The 21584-nt window shown below is 42.3% G+C and overlaps 1 protein-coding gene across 1 annotated transcript in view; it reads right to left on the reverse strand.

The window, feature by feature from the left end:
- LOC126272833 (stomatin-like protein 2, mitochondrial) overlaps positions 1–21584 on the reverse strand; it is a 74353-nt gene that overhangs the window by 21397 nt on the left and 31372 nt on the right. Inside the window, exons 5-6 of the mRNA XM_049976033.1 lie at positions 4025–4152; positions 3790–3945 (exon numbers count right to left, since the gene is read on the reverse strand). Coding sequence (XP_049831990.1) covers positions 3790–3945; positions 4025–4152 — 284 coding nt within the window. The remainder of the gene's footprint in view (positions 1–3789; positions 3946–4024; positions 4153–21584) is intronic.

The raw sequence follows: 21584 nt of genomic DNA on the forward strand, positions 1-21584 counted from the left end.
TTACCTATCATCATGCTCTGAACAGGAAATCCTACACAAGAATCTTCCCAGCCCTCCTAAAGTGGTATTCGGTCACCCACCCAACTGCCACATCATCTCAGTCCATCCCTATACCATCTCCAATCCCAACAGCTTATACAGATATCATATTCCTGTGGAAGACCTGGGTGGAGGGTCTGCCCAAACTACCCACCCAGCACTTTCTATTCAAACCCTTTCACAGGATCATCATACTTCATCAGAGGCCAGACCACCTGTGAAAGCAGTCATGCCATATACCACTTCTCCTGCAATCGTGGCACAGCTTACTAAACTGGTGTGACTACCAACCAGCTGTCCACCAGGACAAATGGCTACTGTCAAATAGTGGCCACATGCAATGTAAACCACCCATTGCACAATGGCACAACATGCAGTTGAACTTAACATGTCTGATTTCAATGGCTGCTTCACAACTCAGTCATCCGGATCTTCCCCTCCACCACCAACTTTTCTGAGTTGTGCTCATGGTAGTTATCCTTACAACACACTCTTCACTCCTGAAATTATCCCTGCCTCAAATACAGTGACCTACCACACCCAAACCCTCTACCCAACAGTCTTCGCCTCCTCTGTTCTATCACCTTTCCCAATTCACGTCTCCTTACCCTCATTGTTCTCTGCTCTCTGCCCATGCACCAACTGGTCTTTTCCCATTATCTGCTCCTCTTCTTTTCCACTCCCCGTTTCTCCCCTCTCCCTCCCTCCCACACCCACAGCCTCCTGATGCTGTCCCTGACATGCCAGACAGTACTGACTTCTCTCCCTCCATTTGTATTCCCCAATCCAACTAAGAATGCTGCTTTCATTCCATGTGATTGTACAATTCTGGCTAGTGCAGCTGAAATAACAGTCGTGTGCGTGTGAGCTTTCTGAAGGTATAATATTCGTTTCGTTGTGCCCATCTGCACCTAAATGTCCAGATTTACAGAGATCAGAAATCTATCTTTTTTATAGTACTGTTGATATCCTAACTCGCACTTTCCATTGTTTGTTCTCAGTGCCGTTTCTCCTTTCATATCTGATCATACTGTACAGCACTTTCTTATTTACTTTGCTGCCTTCTATTTTTGCCCATTTTCAGTGACTTCCCTTTCTCTTCTACTACAATTTCTCTGGCTTGCTTCTTTTTAGTTTTATGCCTTTTCTTCACTTCCTCTGATCTCAATTGGAACCATTTCATGAAAATACAACTTTTCAGCTGTGGTGCTTCCTTGCCCCTTTAGTTTCACCATAGAGTCTTTGGTTTTCTCCCACAGTTGTTGGTTCTTCCACAGACTGTTTCAACTGTCTTATTTAATGTTAAGTTGAATCTTTCCTACTCTTCTTCCACTGTCATGGGGCCACCTCTTGTTAATTTACTAATTATTATATCATGATATTCTTTTTTCCCCCTTCTTCAACTTAGAGGTCCTGAGCCCTCTTTCCTGTTGACCTACCTCCTCTTTGTGTTTCTTCTCTTCCAAACTGGCCACTAAAAGCTGGTAATCCCTGTCTAGAGCTTCTGATGGGGGTGAGCACTGTGTCCTTAACTGTTGATCTCAGTATTCTGTCATTCAGCAGATACTCAATCAACTTCCTTGACCAGTCCAAACAATAAATTCAACAGAATTTCAGTGGAATTGTTCAAAACAACAGTACATACTTAGTTTTTTAATCTTCAGCTACCACACACTCTAAACAAGGTGAATGATTTAGAGAGAAGTACGTTCCATTCAACTTTTGTAAAAAAAATGTAAGAGGCGCAGATTCTGCAGCAAAGCAAAAAAATTCTCCACATCAACCATCAGAATGAACTCAATATGTAGGAAAGCAATAAGCACTTCCTCCTCTTGCCTCATGTCTTACCATCAAACACCTGTAAAGATTATGCTTTTCCTTTAACACAGTTGTCTGTTTCTAAATATAAAGCTCCGGATTCAATTGTGTTTTCCAATTTGTGTTTTGGTTTCACTTATTTCTAGCTCAGCTGCTGTTAATTCATGTTTAATTAAAGTACAAAATAATTAAGAAACAAACACAGACAAAAAACAAATATATGATTCTAATACAAATTAGTTATCATATCCAGCATCTTACAGGTGGCCTTGTCTACTGTTCTCTTGAACCCACCGCTCTATTTTCAATCCCATAGAAACTACACACATATATACAGGGTGTTACAAAAAGGTATGACCAAACTTTCAGGAAACATTCCTCACACAGAAAGAAAGAAAATATGTTATGTGGACACTTGTCTGGAAACGCTTACTTCCCATGTTAGAGCTCATTTTATTACTTCTCTTCAAATCACATTAATCATGGAATGGAAACACACAGCAACAGAACGTACCAGCGTGACTTCAAACACTTTGTTACAGGAAATGTTCAAAATGTCCTCCGTTAGTGAGGATACATGCATCCACCCTCCGTCGCATGGAATCCCTGATGCGCTGATGCAGTCCTGGAGAATGTCGTATTGTATCACAGTTGTCCCCAATACGAGCACGAAGAGTCTCTACATCTGGTACCGGGATTGCATAGACAAGAGCTTTCAAATGCCCCCATAAATGAAAGTCAAGAGTGTTGAGGTCACGAGAGTGTGGAGGCCATGGAATTGGTCCGCCTCTACCAGTCCATCGGTCACCAAATCTGTTGTTGAGAATCATATGAACACTTCGACTGAAATGTGCAGCAGCTCCATCGTACATGAACCACATGTTGTGTTGTGCTTGTAAAGGCACATGTTCTAGCAGCACAGGTAGAGTATCCCATATGAAATCATGATAACGTGCTCCACTGCCCAAATGTTCACAGAAAATCAGTGCTGATGACGTGATTGCACAATTGCATGCAGATTCTCGTCAGCCCACACATGTTGATTGTGAAAATTTACAATCTGATCACGTTGGAATGAAGCCTCATCCGTAAAGAGAACATTTGCACTGAAATGAGAATTGACACACTGTTGGATGAACCATTCGCAGAAGTGTACCCATGGAGGCCAATCAGCTGCTGATAGTGCCTGCACACGCTGTACACGGTACGGAAACAACTGGTTCTCCTGTAGCACTCTCCATACAGTGACGTGGTCAATGTTACCTCGTACAGCAGCAACTCCTCTGACGCTGACATTAGGGTTATCGTCAACTGCACGAAGAATTGCCTCATCCATTGCAGGTGTCCTCATCGTTCTAGGTCTTCCCCAGTCACGAGTCATAGGCTGGAATGTTCCGTGCTCCCTAAGACGCCAATCAATTGCTTCGAATGACTTTATCTCGGGACACCTTCATTCTGGAAATATGTCTCGATGCAAACGTACTGCGCCACGGCTATTGCCCCGTGCTAATCCATACATCAAATGGGCATCTGCCAACTCCACATTTGTAAACATTGCACTGACTGCAAAACCACGTTCGTGATGAACATTAACCTGTTGATGCTACGTACTGATGTGCTTGATGCTAGTATTGTAGAGCAATGAGTTGCATGTCAACACGAGCACCGAAGTCAACATTACCTTCCTTCAATTGGGCCAACTGGCAGTGAATCGAGGAAGTACAGTACATACTGACGAAACTAAAATGAGCTCTAACATGGAAATTAAGTGTTTCCAGACACATGTCCACATAACATCTTTTCTTTATTTGTGTGTGAGGAATGTTTCCTGAAAGTTTGGCTGTACCTTTTTGTAACACATTGTATAAGCATATTACCAACATAATGTGAGTGAATCTCATACTCCTCTTTTAATTATCTAATAAATATTACCTGAAGCCAGGATTCTTGCTCGTTTTTGACCCTCAGCAACATTAATGTCAGCTTCTCTCATTCCCTCGGATTCCAATATCGCAGCTCTTTTCTTCCTCTCGGCTTCTACTTGCATTTGCATTGCTTCCTGCACTCGACTAGGAAGTTTGATGTCACCTATGTATTTGGATCATAGTATGAAAGCTCACAACAATAATCTCATTACTGCAAATTCTCATTTAGATGCTTTACTTACGGATTTCATATCTGAGGCACGTTATTCCCCAAGCTTCACTGGCTTTGTTGATAGATTCAACTATGCTCACATTTAGATTCTCTCTTTCCATAAAAACATTATCCAGTGATATCTTTCCAAGCTCAGATCTGTGAAAAAAATATTGGTGATCACTACATTTATCATTTTCCAGTTTACACAACAAATAAATTATTATATTGTTTTATGAATGTTTACATTAAATCTTGAGGCATATAGCTGTCAGTCAGGTAATTAGAAAAACACAAATATACAAACTACACAACCTGAGGATGATGATCACAATGGGAATGAAAGCACAGCAACTCATAACTACACAAAGAAATGTCAAATCTGATATTACTCATGCAACTCAAGTAAAGAACCATAATTGTAATGCACCTTTTCAAATGTTTGTCATGTTTAAACTTATATATTTGGTTAAAAATGAAGACCAGGAACTATGCTGAGTATTTAATAAAATGCTAATTGATCATAAGTTGTTGCCTACATGAAACAGAAAGCATACAGAGGTAAGCAAAAGTATGTGGATAAAGCTAAAGACAAAATAAAAGGAATGTAAAGAATATGACGGACAAAGCTAAAGAGAAGAAATATGGCACAGATGTCTGACACACAAGAGATAAGAAAAAAAACCTGATGAGAATGTATATGGGGAAAAAAGGAGTTGGCTTTCTCTCTCTCTCACCCAGAGAAGTAACAAATTTTATAGCTGTGCATACAAGAGTGGTATTTAGAGAAAAACATGAAATGTTGTGGTACTTAAATCTCAAATAATTTCATAAAAATCAAAATTTATGCTAGCAAACACACTTCCGTCATACTGGCATCAAGGATGTTCGGATGTAGAAAATATTGCACGGGCGCACACACACACACACACACACACACACACACACACACACACACACACACACACACAAAAGGAATGGTCAATATCCAGTGATATGACAGGAACTGTCATTCAAATTAAAAAAGTCTAGTAACCATGCACTCTAAAATGGATACCTTAAGAGCTATAAACACTAATGCCTCTTCGAAAATCCGAAAAAAAATCTCTTCTTCTGCAAGCTCTTTGCTTTCAATATTTTACAAGAAGGTGTTACGGACCAAATCAACAAAAAATTGTCTCATAAACATGGACTCCAAAATGAATACATTAGGTGTCACGAACACTTGCTCAGTAAAAGAGATGTGTTTCATAGTTGTGAAGAGCAACAAATGGTCAGAGCTTCTAAAATAGGCATTTTAGATCCTATAATTACTAGACACTTCTGCTTTGACAGATCGTTCCTGTCATATCCCTGAATACTGACCCTTCCTCCAGGGAAAGCCTGCCGTATTTAATCCATATCAAAATAATTCATGCAGCATATGAATACTTCATACAACATACTTTACACACAAAAATGCATGATTCCAGTATGACAATTGTTTCGATATATTTAGTGTGTACGGACGGATAAATAAATGAAAGGAACAAATGAGGCATTGAACACTTAACCTACACCTTACTCTACCAAAATCCATAGTTAAGGCTGACTTCTGTTTTACAGTGTCAGTTTTCTATTTTTTGCAGCATGATGTTTGAAATGTAATTTTGTTGTATGACTTAGATATTTGTTATGGGTACATTTAGCACATAATCCACATCAAAATTAATTCCTACAGCATAGCAATATCCCCTAGTGGGTACCAAGCTTCAAACATAGAAATATTATTATTTGTTTGATATTTTACCTCACAATTTACTGAAGTAGCATAAGACATAAGTAAATAAATCTTCAAAAATGAAATGACACAACTCTGCATTTCCGGGTTTCCTGCTGCTTTTTTGTATTGTTTTAGGGTGCAAAAACACTTAAGGTCATAAGCTCCCATGTCATAACATTAGATCATCAAGAAGTAAAAATTTAAAAGCTACTATACATTAAGCCCAATCATTGGAAGGAAAGCCAGCTAAGAACAAGGACTTTCTCATGGAGAAAGGTCCACAAAATATGCCATAGAGATTGCAAAAGTCCCAAACTAAAGATTAAATGTCATTTGCCATATTGCTACGATGGATAAAAAGTGAAACACAGTTAAAAGCACATCTGTTATTTGCTAAAACAGCCGAATATTCCAACAGCAAACACACATTAGAACATAAGTGGTTAAAAAGGGGCATTCAGTCAGCAAATGGAGAACTGTGAAAGGTTGATGACAATGTGCACAAAGTGGCGAAGAATAACCACTTCACAAATAGTGATGGCTAAAATGACAAGACAATGACCAATACGCAACCTAGTTCGAATGATCTCTTCGAGGCAAGAGGAGGTTGGCCACTCCACTGGGAGAGGTTTAATTCCCTGGATCTTGTTTCTGTGAAGAGAAGACCAGTGGCAATGCCAAACTGACAATACCGGCCAACACACAGCAACTCAGAGATCATCCAAAAGGATGGAAGAGCTAGTGGTCCAGGGTAAGAGGACTGCAACCTTGGCAGCAGCAGCAGTGGCCTCATTTTCCATCAAACCAATGTGACCTGGAATCCACTTGAACACCACACTGGCTCCCTCAACAGCGAGCAAGTGGAAGCGTTCTTGGACCCATTGCACAAAGGGATGGACTGTGTACAGCACACAAAGGCTTTGCAGGGCACAGAGATTCGGAGCATATGACACAATTAAAAAGCCTGTGTCGCTGGATGTACTGGAAGGCCTGATAGAGGCTGAAGGGTTCTGCTGTAAATATTGAGCACTGTTCTGGAAGCAAATTCAGAAAAATGTCAGTGCCAATGATGAAGGCACACCCGACAATGTGGTCAGTCCAAGATCCATCATCCTACACAAAAGTACTACCGTGAAGTTCCGTGCAGAAGACATGAAACTGAAGGTGATAGAGAAAGGTCGGAGTAGTGTCCTTAGGAAGCGAATGAAGGCCAAGGTGAACACAGGCTGTCGCATGAAGCCAAGGTGGTGAAGGATTAACACAATTGGGAAAGTGGCAGGTAGTGAGAAGTTAAGCTGCAAGAGCTGAAAGTGAACTCCATGAGGTAACAGAGAAGAAGGACACACCCCATACTGGTGACCAAAGGAGTCATCGAAGGAGGAGGCAGAACATGGGTGGCCAGGCATGGCAGACAAACAGCATGCATATCTGCTGAGGAAAATATCATGCTGGTATGACAGCGGTAGTTCGGCAGGCCCTCAACCTGACAAGTGAAGCAGGTGCCAATGGCCAAATGGATTCCACGATGCTGGACTGTATTAACACAGTGTAAGATGAATGGACATGCAGATGAGTAAACAAAACACCCAAACACTAGTTTTGGACAGACAAGGGGTTCGTACATACAGAGGAGGGTGGTCCGATCCGCTCCCCAGGAAGTATCACTTAGGACACACAGGACATTGAGAGCCCAGGTACAGCGTGTGGCCAGGTAAGACATGTGGGAGGACCAAGAAAGTTTCCTATCAAGCATGAGCCCCAGGACTTTCATAGTTTCAGCTAAGAGCAACCCACCCAAGATGTAAAGATGGTGGAAGAAACCCACTGCATCACCAGAAATTCAAACAAACAGTTTTGCTGCTGATTTATCTGTTTGCAAGTGCAGAGCCATTTCAACGATACTGGTTCCAAGTTAGTCTGGACGCACACGTGCACGCGCACACACACGCACGCACGCACACGAAAGAATACCTCACGTACACATGACAGCTATCTCCAGCCACTCCGGCCAAAATGTAATGGTGCTATGTGAAATGGAGGCAGCAATCTGGAGTGGAGCAGAGAAGAGGGAGTATTAGCTGGATAGGGTGGGGAAGAGAACTCAGCACTGCTTGGCGGAGGACACAGGGACTAGATGGTGGCTGAATAAGGCTGCCAGGTGCAGCATCACAGGCTGTGGGGGAGGGAAGAGGGGGAATGGGGAGCAGAAAAGGAGAGTAGAGAAGAAGAAAAGACCGGTGGGTTCATCAGCAGAAAGCAGAGCACAATGAGGGTGAGGGGCATAAGTTGGAAGGAGGTGATAGCACTGATGGGGTGAAAATTATTGGGTGGCTGTTATGGTGACAGTAGGGTACTGTACGTGAGGCCAACACGATTTCAGGAGCTAAGAATGTGTTATAAGGACATCTCCCATCTGCACAGTTTAAATAAGCTGGTGGTAGAAGGGAGGATCTAAATAGTTCAGGTTGTGAAGCAGCCATCTACATCAAGCTTCTTAAGTTCCGCTGCATGTTGTGCCACAGGGTGGTTCACTTTGCTCTTTGCCACAGTTTGGCAGTAGCCATTCATCCTGGTCGACAGCTGGTTGATAATCATGGTATTATAATGAGTTGTGCAACGATTGCAGCAGAGCTAGTATATGACATGGCCACTCTAACCGGCGGCCTGGTCTCTGATTGAGTATGATAAGCCTGTAACAGGACTGGAATAGGGAATGCTGGGTGGATGGGCTGAGTAGGCTTTGCACCTGGGTCTCCCACAGAGGTATGATTCCGGTGGCAAGGGGTTGGGTTTGGGAGTGGCATAGGTATCCATTAAGATGTGGAGGTTGAGTAGGTGACAGAACACCACTTAAGCAGGGTGGGAAGGATCTTGTGTGGATGCCCATCATTTCAGGGCATGATAATAGATAGTAAAAGCCCTGATGAAGGTGATCCAGCTGCTCCAGTTTGGAATGGTATTGCATGACAAAGGGGGCACTTCTTCGTAAATGGTTCTTGAAGTTAGTGGGAGGATTGGGGATAGCGTACGCAAAATCTGTTTGCGGAATAGATCGAGGTATAGCGCCTGTCTGTGAAGGTCTTTATGAGAACTTTGATATGCTGGGCAGAGGCATTCTTGTCATAAAACATACACTGTACCCGGGTGGCCAGGCAGTATGTGATGGATATTTTGGTGTGGAAGGAATGGCAGCTGTCGTAATGCAGGTACTGTTGGTGGTTGGTGGGTGTATGTGGACAATGGTGTGGATGGGGCTACTGGACAGGAGGAAGTCAACATCCTACACTGGTTCGAGGAGGCCCAGGAGAAGTGGATGGGAAATGAGGTGTTGAGGTAGTGCAGGAATGAGTATATATTGACGTGGCCCTTAGTTCAGCTCATTAAGATATCATCAACGAATCTGAACCATACCAGGGGTTTGGGGTTGGGTGGTTTTGGAAGCTAGGAAGGTGTTCTCTAGATGGCCCAGAACAGGTGCCCCAGAGGATGACACAGCAGTGTGTTAATGGCTCTGGCATGGGTTTATTTTTATACCTTCCCTTTATAGGAAAAGTAGTTGCACATTAGGATGGAGTTAGTAAGGTGTACGTGGGGTGAGATAGTGGATTTAGAGTTTGAGGGATGTTGGGAGAGTGATTTCAATAGCCGCAAGCCCATTGGTATGAGGGATGTTGGCGTATAGGGAAGGGGCATCAACACTGATGAGTAGAGATCCAGGGGGTAAAGGGGTGGAGACGGTGGAGAGTCAAGGAAGGAAGTGTTTGGTATATTTGATGTAGGGGGTTAGATTTTGGGCAATTGGTTGAACGTGTTGCTCAATGAAGTCTGAAATTCTTCCAATATGAGCACACTAATCAGCTACAATGGGGCATCCAGAAGTGTTGGGTTTGTAGATTTTAGGGAACATGTAGAAAGAGGGTGTGAATTGTTTCATAGGGGGGAGGACAGAAATAGATTCAGGGAAGAAGATCTAAGAATAGCTTCAGGATTTAAGCAAGGATTGGGAGCATTTTGGACTTCTTTGATGTGATCACTCTGGCAGTGTGCTCCCAGTATTTTCGTTGTGCCTATCTGCAACTCAACATGTCATCTTTATGGTGAGTAGCAACCTATCCTTTTCAGTGTATTGTTGAAATTCTGAAATTTACAGTGTGTTGTGAAAGTATGGGACTATGTCAGTAACATCATAATAACTACACAAATACCAAAAAGCACATTTACAAAAATCCCCATACAATGTTGAACATTAGATAAAGCTTCCTGTGTTTGTTAATGGACCATTTGGTTGTGGAAGAAGATGGGTTCCTACTTGTCCTCTTGCTGGCACCACTTGAAGACAGCAACCCAAGAGCTAAAAACAGTCCTCAGCCCTGCCATAAAAATGTCACAGAAGTTCACCAGTGCAGTTTCCCGACTTGGTTGCCAATGAAGGCTATGTTTTTAGCTGTGGAGGATACTACCCAGGTTATAAAATGTCCCGAGATACCACACTCCTCCTCACTCACCTCATTTGTTGCTCAGTTGTAGCCCATTTTTTTCTTGTTCATAGCTTATTTGCTCTTTGTCATGATGAGTATTGTTGAAGTAGTCTGCCACCATGTTATATAACAATGTGCTCTGACCTCCATTGCTATTAATTATGTCATGCAATGAGAATTGGTATTTGTGGGTACCAGATTTGAGATCATACAAGCCTGGTGTTGACACAACGGGCAGCCAACCACTTATGTGCTGTTGATAACCTGGTAAGCCTCTTGCAACAAATCTCTACAACTCTCATGGCTCGTTAACAACACCTGTTCTCTCTGTCTTTGTATCTCCTGAGCGTATTTAAAATTCAATCTATTTTCTCAGTTTTTGACACAAGCATAGCTGATACTGTGTGCACTCCCATCATGTAGTTCTGTTTTAACATACTACACACTGTAGTAAGCGAACTTCTCTCTCTCTCTTAAATGATTTTTCAATTCAGATATTTTCCTGAGTATAAGAGAGTTATTTACTCTGATAATCTGGCACTGTGGATTATATCTGGTATTGTGGATTAGTGGCTTTATGGATTAGTGGCTCCTATAATGGAAAGACTGTGTGAAATTTCATCTGTGCTGAAGTGCACATCTAAATTACATTAAAATTCTCCTAACTGTTTCTTGTTTGTAACAGTCTTGTCTATCCTAATATATTCGTACAACAAGTTTAAACAGAAACACCCGCAGTGCAATGATAAGTCTGAGACTGCCACAATTGTAGTGATAGGAGAATTTCTTGGGGGTTGGATATTGCTTATCTGACAGTAGGGAAGAATGCAACAGTAGGTGAAAGGCTAATCCCAAGATCTACACCACTTAACATTACACCAAGACTATAAGTACTGGCAACAGAAAGTGGGCATGATCTTTCTTGCATGGATCGCTGTCTCTACAATGGGAGCATGGCTGCGCGAGTTGGGAAATAAAGATCTGTTTCTCAGTATGGCTAAATTTTCATAGATTTTTTTTTTTTCATGTGTGCTATTCACAAACGTTCCATGACACATGGCTAAATATTCTGTTTGTTTACAACACGTCTCACATAAATGTAAGTTTCATTAAAAAAAAAAAACATTCATTTTATAACACAGATTTTTCCTCAATTGTCACATTTGCAACCTACTGTCTTCATTCCATATGCCTTGCCAAATTAATTAAGTCTGGAATAAAAAAGCGTTACACAGACTGATGCAAATATCAAAATGCATCATTGGCCCTTCTTGTTGATTTACTTGGACAGAGTCAGAGTAGGGTTCACTAACTTGGCCTCAACATTTTCTGGTGTGCCAATACTACGAACATTTGCTTACTTACTCTCCCAAAAACAATCCTATTACATTAAAATTGGTAAGACAACTGGTGTGTTGTCTGTGGACAAATAAGGCTAAGGACACTGAAGCAAGGGCAAAAGTGTGTGTGTCACTTTTAACACTTTCTGCTTCTGAGGAGAGTCATAAAAATTTCACCCTTTGTGCAACTCTTGAAATTACTTGACATTATTTCACAAACTTAAGGCCTTGGGTACACAATATGAAAACTGACACCCAAAGTGTTGTAGCTAAAAGAATAATATGGTACTTGTAATATTTCTTGCATCAACATGTATTTCCAGAAATTCCTTTTCCCTTTTGAATGATCTGCAAGAGTGCAAGCCTACAATTTTTTTCCAGTATCAGCCTTGTTGTTTTTATCTCTACCATTGTTTTAAATACTGTAAATAAATTCTTGCACTATTTATAATGAATCCCTGATTTTTAAATCTTGTCATATTAAATTCTACAACAGCAAAAACAAAAACTAAATAATACCTGGCAAAGGAAACAGATTACCTGGACAGAATGGCATACCTGAGAAGTGCAGATGAGAGGTTTATTATTATTCTCGAATCAGAAACATACAAATTTACAGTAGCCATTCACATCAATAAATATGTACATATATAGACACAAATTGTATTTATATTACAAGTGCCCACTGCTTCGCAACCTCCAAGGCGCTTGGAGTGGCTTGCAGATCAATCTTCATGCAGGATGTAGGACACAAAAGGCACTGGAGCATGTGGCTTGTGGTTTGTTCTTGTCCACAATCACAGGACGTATCTTCTGCTATGAAGCCCCATCTCTTCAGGTTGTCTCTGGATCATCCAACTCCTGATCGTAATCTGTTTAAAGATTTCCACACCAGCCAGCTCTTGTTGTGTCCAGGTGGTAGTTCTTCAGCTTCTGGCGTCTGCAGATGAGGCGTCGACTTCTTCCATAACTCCAGCCTTGCCTTCTCTGGTGAAATGGTGAGCTTCTCGGATGTTCTCAGGAAGCTCTTTCGCAACCTCAGCTGTTGCTGTGGTGGATTATGTCCGTGCAGTGGATGGGCACTGTCCTGTTCCACTTTCAGTCTCTCCTTGTTTGCAGCCACGGTTCTGCGTATCCATGGTGGCGCTATTCCAGCCAGGCAATACAGCTTATCAGTTGCGGTAGGTCTTAAGCAACCTGTGATCAACCTGCAGGTTTTGTTGAGAGCAATATCTACTTGTCTGGCATGAGATAACCTGTACAAGACTGGAGAAGCATATTCAGCAGTAGAAAAGCACAGTGCCATTGCAGAACAGGATGAGAGGTAATACTAGCGTACACTCTAGAGCTCTTACGCGTAGTGTGCTGTCATATGCTACATGTCTGTACACACCGCTAAATGAAGTACCTATTTAGAACAAGAACAAAAACAGAACATACAGCACATCTCATCTTGGCTGCTCATGACCCTTAGCTGGCAGTATCCATAAAACTACTTTCCCCAGGTTATTTTCCATAGCTTTGTCTGTTGATTAGTCATCTACTGTTTCAGTGGCAGATGATTCTCTCTTTGTACTGATCTATGCTGACTGATTTTATAGCATTTTCAATTTCCTCATCTGTCAAAGTATCCCTCCTCAAGTAGTCATCACACACTTTTTTGGTGTGATGCATGGCCTTTCTAGTCTTCGAATGTCACAGCAGCAAATGCAAATGAACCACATCATCTAGTGGTTAGCATTTTTGGCTCGTGAGGCTAACTGGGAAGCTGCTTAAATATGAATGTTGCAAACTGATACACAAGTAAGAGAAGTAGCATTATGCCATAAGACTTCCACCAGGCAGGGTGACAATGTTTATTTATTAACAGCAGAAATACCAGTTGTTATTTTATCAAGTCAGAGTGCTAGATGCTTGATGTTATATGAAACCAGTTCTTATTCTTCGCAAGATTCCACAACAGTTCTACAGGATTTGTGTGTGAATAGTATGGAAGCAGTATGAAGGGAATCATTTTCTTGGAAAACCTTGTGAACAGAATAAAGAGAAGAAGGTTAATGTTCCTTAATTAATGCCAAAAGTGTGGATTTCCTTGTCTCTGATGATTTTTAATTTTTCTCTGTCAATTTCAACATAAAATTCTAACATTTTCCTCTTACAGCCTTAGTAAAGAAGCAACTACAAAATTAAACTCAGCATTCACCACAATGAAACATTTTCTGGCACTGTTGTTTGATAATAATCTTCATACACTGCCACTCTACAACATTTATTCGTAAAGTGTATGAATCCACAATTTTACTAAGTAAAACTACTAAGTGTTTTTATTCTGATGCTTCATTTTCTGCAAAAAACTGAATGTGTACAGTATATTCTCTTCATAAGTATGTTCAAATCCCAAAGATGGAACAGTTTTTCTCAGAGTTTTTGTCTTAGCCTTGATGTCCAGTTCTGTGTGACAAAAGCTGTGAAGTTTTTGCCAAGATGGTATTTGCTTCTATTTTTCATAACACCACAGAAATGTTTGTCTAATAACACGTTTACCTCTACCATCAAGGAAATATTTATTGTGTACATTTTATCTATTCTGTTTTGAGGCAGATACTAGAATCCACATTGTTGTAACCGCAGAAAAGCCAAGTCTAAATGCAGTTGTTCTCAGACGATACACCAGAAATCATACGGGGAGATAGAGTTAACAGGGGACGCCAGGCGTGTCAGAGGGGTCACAAAAGATAACAACGCAGCCAGATAGCCGAGGCGGTGGTCCAAGCGGCCAGGCAGCTGCGCGTGATAAGCAAGGAAGCAGACTCAGCTATTAAGATAAAAAGGGCGCTCTGGGCAGGTCCCTTAATAAGCAATAACTTACAGTATCAACACTCTTGGCTAGAGGGAGAAGTCTGGGAGCGGAGAGAGAAAGAAAGAGGGCCCTAGGTGGGGACCGCACTACGTCATGAGGAGCCAATGAAGGGCTCAGGACGCAGTGCGTGACCATATAGGGAGAGGCCCCTCTACCCCTCCACCCAGCTTCTGAAGAAAAGTACTGAAGTTAATACTAAAACAATCCCTAATAAGGAAAAGTTGCACTCGACGCTACGTCATGCCAAGCACTGGCGGGGTCGAAGGGGAAGAGCTAACAAAACTCGGAGGCACGCCGCTCCGGGGATCTCTCTCTCTCGGGTTTAGGCAGCGACGGTAGTCAGCGTGAGTAGCAGCCGACTTGGGCTGAGGGCGGGCTGCAGGCAGACAGTTGGAGATAGTCGCCGATAAGCGTTTAGGCAGCGACCGCGGGACTCTGACGTAGGGTGCTAGTGTGGGCAGCAAAGTGCTGGAAAGTTCTATCAGGCAGCCAGAACGGTGGAAGTCAGTCACCGTCTCTGTAATGGGCTTGGCTATTCTGTAGGTACAATCACTACGCAGTTAGGGTGATCTGTATTCTTTATGAATAAATTAGAACTTTTATAACGTCCATACGAGTTTACTTCTACCAACATCCTAGCCTTGTACCTTCACACCAGGGAATTTAACATCTTAGCCAGATCAAAAGTCTCCCTCTCAATTAGGTCAACCGGCTAATTCCCGTTTACGAACCGTGTCGCTCAATCCCTCGCAAAACCCACGCTTGGGACGCGACATAAATAAAAGTTTTGGTGCCAGGTGTGGGGTACCACAAAGGCATATAGGCAAAAAGGAGATAGGAGCCAGTAGATTTTGCTACAGCGACTGTGGCAATTAGCAGGAAGTTGTGGCGACTCGCAACTTTCAGCATTAGTAGCCCCACTACGACAGAGTCCAGAGAAGTAGTCCTCGCGGGTGCAGGGCAACGCAGGATAGCGGCAGCACGACGCGGAGCGACGAGGCACAGAGGTGCCTAAGCAGCCAGCGTTCGAGACCGGGGGTCCGGGCCGAGCAGCGGCAGCAGCCGTAGCAGCGGCAGCCGAGGCGAGCGATGGGGTCGGCACAGCCCAGCAGAGCGGCGGCCGACGCATCGTGGCAGCGCGGGCATAGAGAGCACAGAGACAGCGCGGAGCAGCGCGGCACAACGCGGATCAGCGGAACAGACGGCGCACCACAAGAGAAGCGGTACATATAAAATTATATTAAGAATTTTGTACCTTGTATTGTAAAGTGCTAACATAGTTAAGTTGGTAAGATGGCCCAAACTAACGAAGTTCCATCATCCTCCAGTAGCGGTAAGATATCAGTGAAAGAAGCCTTGTGTATAGTTCCAAAAGTGTTCGAAGGAAATAAGAGAGATCTCAGGGAGTTTATTGAAAATGTAGACGCTGCATTTGAACTTGTGAAACCGGAGGAACACGAAACGTTACTGAAGTTTGTTAAAGCCAAAATAACCGGAGAGGCCAGATCGAGGCTGCAAGTAAGGGAACGCACGGGGACATGGCAGGAAGTAAAACATGTTCTAGAGGAAAATTATGCGAGTAAGCGTACCATTGACTACTACGCGTGCAAGATATTTCAATCGAGACAGGGACAAGGAGAGCCAATTGCGACATGGGCAAGCCGAATAGATGAAATGCAAAGGGATTTCAGGGAAGCAGTAAGCAGAGTTACGGCTAGGGAGAACTTAAAGGGCGCAATAGAACTGGTTGATTCACTAGGAAGAGAATGCTTTATACAAGGGTTAAGCAATGATAGAATACAGACGATAGTAAGAAGTAGAGGCGATGAAATCACGCTAGCAGCGGCCGTGGAACTAGCATTGCAAGAAGAAAGTGCAATACTGTCAATGAAAGAGCGGGGACTAGCCCCAAGAGTAACTTTCAACCGGGGAAAGGAAACGGTGAAGAATACCAGAGATATTAGAGGTTTCAATTGTGGATTGAGAGGGCACATGGCAAGCAAGTGTAGAAAGAATAGGCCAGAGGGAAGAGTACGGATAATGACGGGCAAAGAGTTTACGAATTTTTGTTACGGGTGCGACAAGCCAGGACATACAGACGCGGAATGCCGGGTAAGATTAAGAAAAATTCAGCCGATAGATACAAGAGACTTTAGAGGAAATCATAGGGAAGCTGATGGAGGGTTACGAGAGTGGAGGTGCCCACAATGTAATCTACCAGGGAACTGTGGAGTTCCGTGTACGAGGGTAAAAGACGTTGCTTGTTTCAAGTGTAAGCGGCCGGGACATTACGCGAAAGATTGTCACGCAGGGCCCTGGCACGCATGGAGAAAAGGCAGGGTGCCAGTATCGAGCAAAACCGGTAAAGTGGTGCAGGGAAACTAAGAGGCGGCAAGGCCGCACAGTCGGGCCTTGTTGCGATAGGTAAACCCTCAGTTAGGGTAATCGACTGTGCAACAGAAAATGACGTTTTGGTTTTATACTGCATAGAATTAAAAAGATATTTGAAGTTGCTAATAGACACTGGAGCACAGTTGTGTTTGCTCAAGAGAACGAGTATTCCGATAAATAGTACACTTGCAATTAATGAAGCGGAAAGGCTTCGGCTAAAAGGTGTAACCAGTGAGGCCGTCAGCACAATAGGTACGGTACAGGTACACCTAAGTGTGGACGGTTCTGAGCAAGTAGGGCAAAAATTTCACGTGTACGGGAGAGGATTAGATATTCCGTACGACGGACTGATAGGCAGAAATTTCTTGACAGAGCATAGAGTTAAGTTAGACTATGCAGGTAAAATAGTGAGACTAAAAGGGTGAGATATACCCTTAGTAATAGAGGAAGAGCCAAAGGGACATGAGAACGAACAAGATTCAGAAGTAGGCGGGGAAATAGGGCCCCGAGAGGAAAAAATAATGTTATTAAAGGTGGAAGGAAATGTAAAAAGGGGAATCGAAAAGGAAATGATTATTCCTAGGCAGCAGATTGCACAAGGGGTACATGTACCTGAAGCGTTAGTAAAAGTGCGAAATGGGAAATGCATAGTAAGTGCATTAAACTTGTCAGAAGACAGAGTGCAGTTAGGAAACGTCAGGTTAATGACGGAAGAATTAGAAAAAGTAGGGAAAATACGCGAAGTAAAATGTTGTACTAATGTCATAGGAAAGACAGAAAGTCGTACTAGTGTGTTGCGAAGGCAATTAAGAATGGATCATTTGAACGCTGAAGAGAAAAGCGCTCTAGCAGAGGTTTGCGCGGAATACGGAGATGTATTTCATCTACCAGGGGACAACCTGTCCTATACTTCCGCAGTGAAGCACAGAATACCGATTGCACCGGAACACGCGGGAAAGGTAGTAAACGCTAGACCGTACAGGATTCCGGAAGCGCAAAAGGAAGTGCTAAGGGAGCAAATAGAGCAGATGCTAAGAGATGACATAATTGTCGAGAGTAAGAGCGCTTGGAACGCACCGTTACTGTTAGTTCCAAAGAAGCTAGACGCTAGTGGCAAACAGAAATGGAGAATCGTAGTGGACTACAGACGATTAAATGATATCACTGTAGGCGATGCATTTCCACTACCGAATATCTCCGAGATACTGGATCAGTTAGGGCAAGCTAAGTGCTTCTCGACGCTTGACCTCGCAAGCGGGTACCATCAAATATTGACGGACGAGAAGGACAGAGAGAAAACGGCATTTAGCTCAAACTATCAGCATTACGAATACAAACGAATGCCGATGGGACTGAAGGGAGCCCCAGGATGTTTTCAGAGACTGATGAATACAGTCTTGGCAGGTTTACAAGGAGTGAAATGCTTTGTATATCTAGACGACATAGTATGCTATGGGAAAAACCTGCAGGAGCATAACGAAAAGCTCCGGGAAATATTTGACAGGTTGCGAGAGCACAATTTGAAGCTGCAACCAGACAAGTGTGAATTCCTGAGGAAGGAAGTAATCTTCCTAGGTCATTGCATCACTGACAAAGGAATATCACCAGATATGGCGAAGGTGGAGAAGGTGAAGTTCTTCCCACAGCCAAAGACAACTAAGGAACTAAAAGGGTTTCTCGGATTCATAGGTTACTACCGCCGTTTCATTGCTAACTTCAGCAAGATTGCGAAACCTCTCCATGAGCTCTTAAAAAAGGGAGTGGAGTACCGATGGAGCGAACATCAGAACAATGCGTTCGAAGAACTAAAAGAGAAATTAATAAACCCTCCGTTACTTCAGTACCCTGACTTTACGAAACCGTTCATCATTACAACGGATGCGAGTAACGCAGCCTTGGGTGCAGTGTTATCGCAAGGTAAGAAGATTGGCGAAGACTTGCCCATCGCATATGCATCCAGAGCATTGAACAAAGCCGAACTAAATTATAGCACAACGGAAAAAGAGTTGTTGGCTATAGTTTACGCAGTAAAACAGTTCAGACCATATGTATATGGCAGAAAGTTCACTGTAGTGACAGACCATAAGCCACTAACGTGGATATTTAGTGTCAAAGATCCGAGTTCGAGACTCCTGAAGTGGAGACTGAAACTCGAGGAGTATGATTATGAAGTAATATACAAGCCAGGAAAGTTAAATAGTAATGCGGATGCGCTGAGTAGAATAAGGCATGAAGGGAAGGAAGAGATAGATGTGAAGCAGAAGGTGGAGACAGAGATCTCGGCAGCAAAAGCAAATGGGGAAGAAAGTTCCATAAACGTGCGGCAAGCACAAGTGTCGAGTGAAATAGAACAGGAAACGGATAGTGGTGAGGAAATTAGTACCGAAGAAAAAGAAAATATACTAAAGGAAATGCATGACAATCCCTTGGGAGGTCACCAAGGAATGCACAGGACACTCGAAAGAATTAAAACATACAAGCAGTGGCGCGGAATGAAGCGTGACATTGAAAATTACATTAGGAAATGCCCATCGTGTCAAAAGAATAAAAACACGCAAATGAAAACTAGGATGCCCTTAGAAATTACAGACACAGCAGAAACAGTATTCGGAAAGTGTGCGATGGATATAGTGGGTCCACTAGATGTATCTAATACAGGAAAAGGTACATGTTAACATTCCAAGACGATCTGAGTAAATTTACCTTAGCAATCCCAATTGACAAACAAGATGCCGAAAGTAGCTGAGGCATTTGTGGAAAACGTAGTATTAAGGTATGGAATTCCATCAGTATTATTAACAGATCAAGGGTCTAGCTTTCTGAGTGATGTATTTAAAAGTGTATGCAAATTGTTGAAGGTAAAGCGTATAAATACTACAGCGTACCACCCTGAATCAAATGGTGCACTAGAAAGAAGTCATAGAACTATTGTAGAGTATCTCAGACACTTTGTAACAGGAGATCAAAGTTCTTGGGACAAATGGGTACCGTATGCAATTTTTGTGTTCAACACTACACCACACAGCAGCACAGGATACACACCATTTGAATTACTATACGGAAGAAAGGTTAACATACCAGGAGTACTGCAGCAAGAAACACAGCAGGTAAGATACAATTATGAAATGTATGTAAATAAACTAAGAGCGAGGATGCAGGAAGCCTACAGAGTGGCCAGAGACTCGATTATAAGAAGTAAGAAAATCAGTAAGGAACAGTATGACATGAAACAAAATCCAAAAAACTTCAAGGTAGGAGATAAAGTATTACTGCACGATGAGTCGGTGAGACGGGGTAGATCTCGGAAATTAGATTCACAATGGAGAGGTCCATTTGAAATAGTAAAAGTGGAAGGTCCTAACGTAGTAATAAAAGTTAAAAGAAATAAGGAAACAAAAGTACATGCCAACAGGCTGAAACAATTCTTTTAAATTTCAGGTATGGCACTCAAGTGGCAGGTCGTGAAATTCGTCATAGTGATAACAGCATACTACATCACTGCATCAGAGCATGCAACAAATGTGTACCAAGTGACGCCATTTCCGAGTTCATCAGGACTATATTACGATAATAGAGGACAGGTAGAAATATACAGTACCACATGGAGAATAGTCACATACGTAAATCTAGATATAATAACAGAAAGGTTTCAGAATGCAGAGAGGTATGGTAGGGCAGCGGTACAAAGGTGCCGAGAAACACTAACACAATTAAATGTAGGATTAATAGAATGCAGGGTACTAGACCAACAAGTAACCCATCATGTGGAAAAAATCACAGGATTGCAACTTTTAGTACAGCAGCTAACGAAACACGAGACCAGAAGGAAGAGAGGAGTATTCAACTTCGTCGGGCAGGTAAGTAAAATACTGTTCGGGACGTTGGACGAAGCAGATGCAGCATACTATAAGGAAAGAATAGACGCTATGGAGAAAAACTCAGAAGGGTTGTTGAGGCTAACAAAGGAACAGGTGGCAGTGGTAAGAGCCACATTGGCGGGAGTAAACAGGACGGTATATACACTAGAGTCAAATGAGCACGTTCTGAAGACAGGTATGCAAAGACTAGAACGATTCATGAAGGAATACGTGAAGGAAACCGATATAGGGTTTAAACGTGTAGCGTCCTTCGCCACAGTAACAGAGCAAGTATTACAACTATCGGCAGTGTTTGGTCAGATCGAAGAGGAATACGAACAAATGATAAATGCCATTGTAAATGCTCAGAAGGGAATACTACAGCCTCATATAATTAATCCAGTCCAAATTGTAAAATACCTAAGTTTAATACGGGAAGAACTAAAAGATGTAAAGTTTCCTGTTCCTCTTACGGAGTCCTCAGGTTATCTATTGTTAAGAATAATTGATTTAGATGTTTTCATCTCGGGTAGCATACTAGGATATGTAATTAATATTCCATTAATAAATAATAACAATTTCAATTTGTATAAAGTACTCCCACTACCAAAAGAAATTCCAAACATGAAAGGTAAATATGTGTACATACAGCCAGAGAAAGAATTCTTACTAATAGATGAATCCAAAAGGCAGTACGCGAAACTTTCTGCAGAGGAACTAAAATGCAAGGAGCTAAGTAAAAATAGGAGACTGTGCAAACAAGCATTCGCCTTGCTGTCAACATTCGACCACGAAGAGTGCGAAGCCAAATTGTTGCAACCGGTAAGAGCAATTCCGGAAGATTGTGTGCGAAAAATAGTCGCACTGAATCAGAGCCTTTGGACTCATCTAAACAGTAACGAA

This window comes from Schistocerca gregaria, chromosome 5 (assembly GCF_023897955.1).
Source record: "Schistocerca gregaria isolate iqSchGreg1 chromosome 5, iqSchGreg1.2, whole genome shotgun sequence".
Taxonomy (NCBI): domain Eukaryota; kingdom Metazoa; phylum Arthropoda; class Insecta; order Orthoptera; family Acrididae; genus Schistocerca; species Schistocerca gregaria.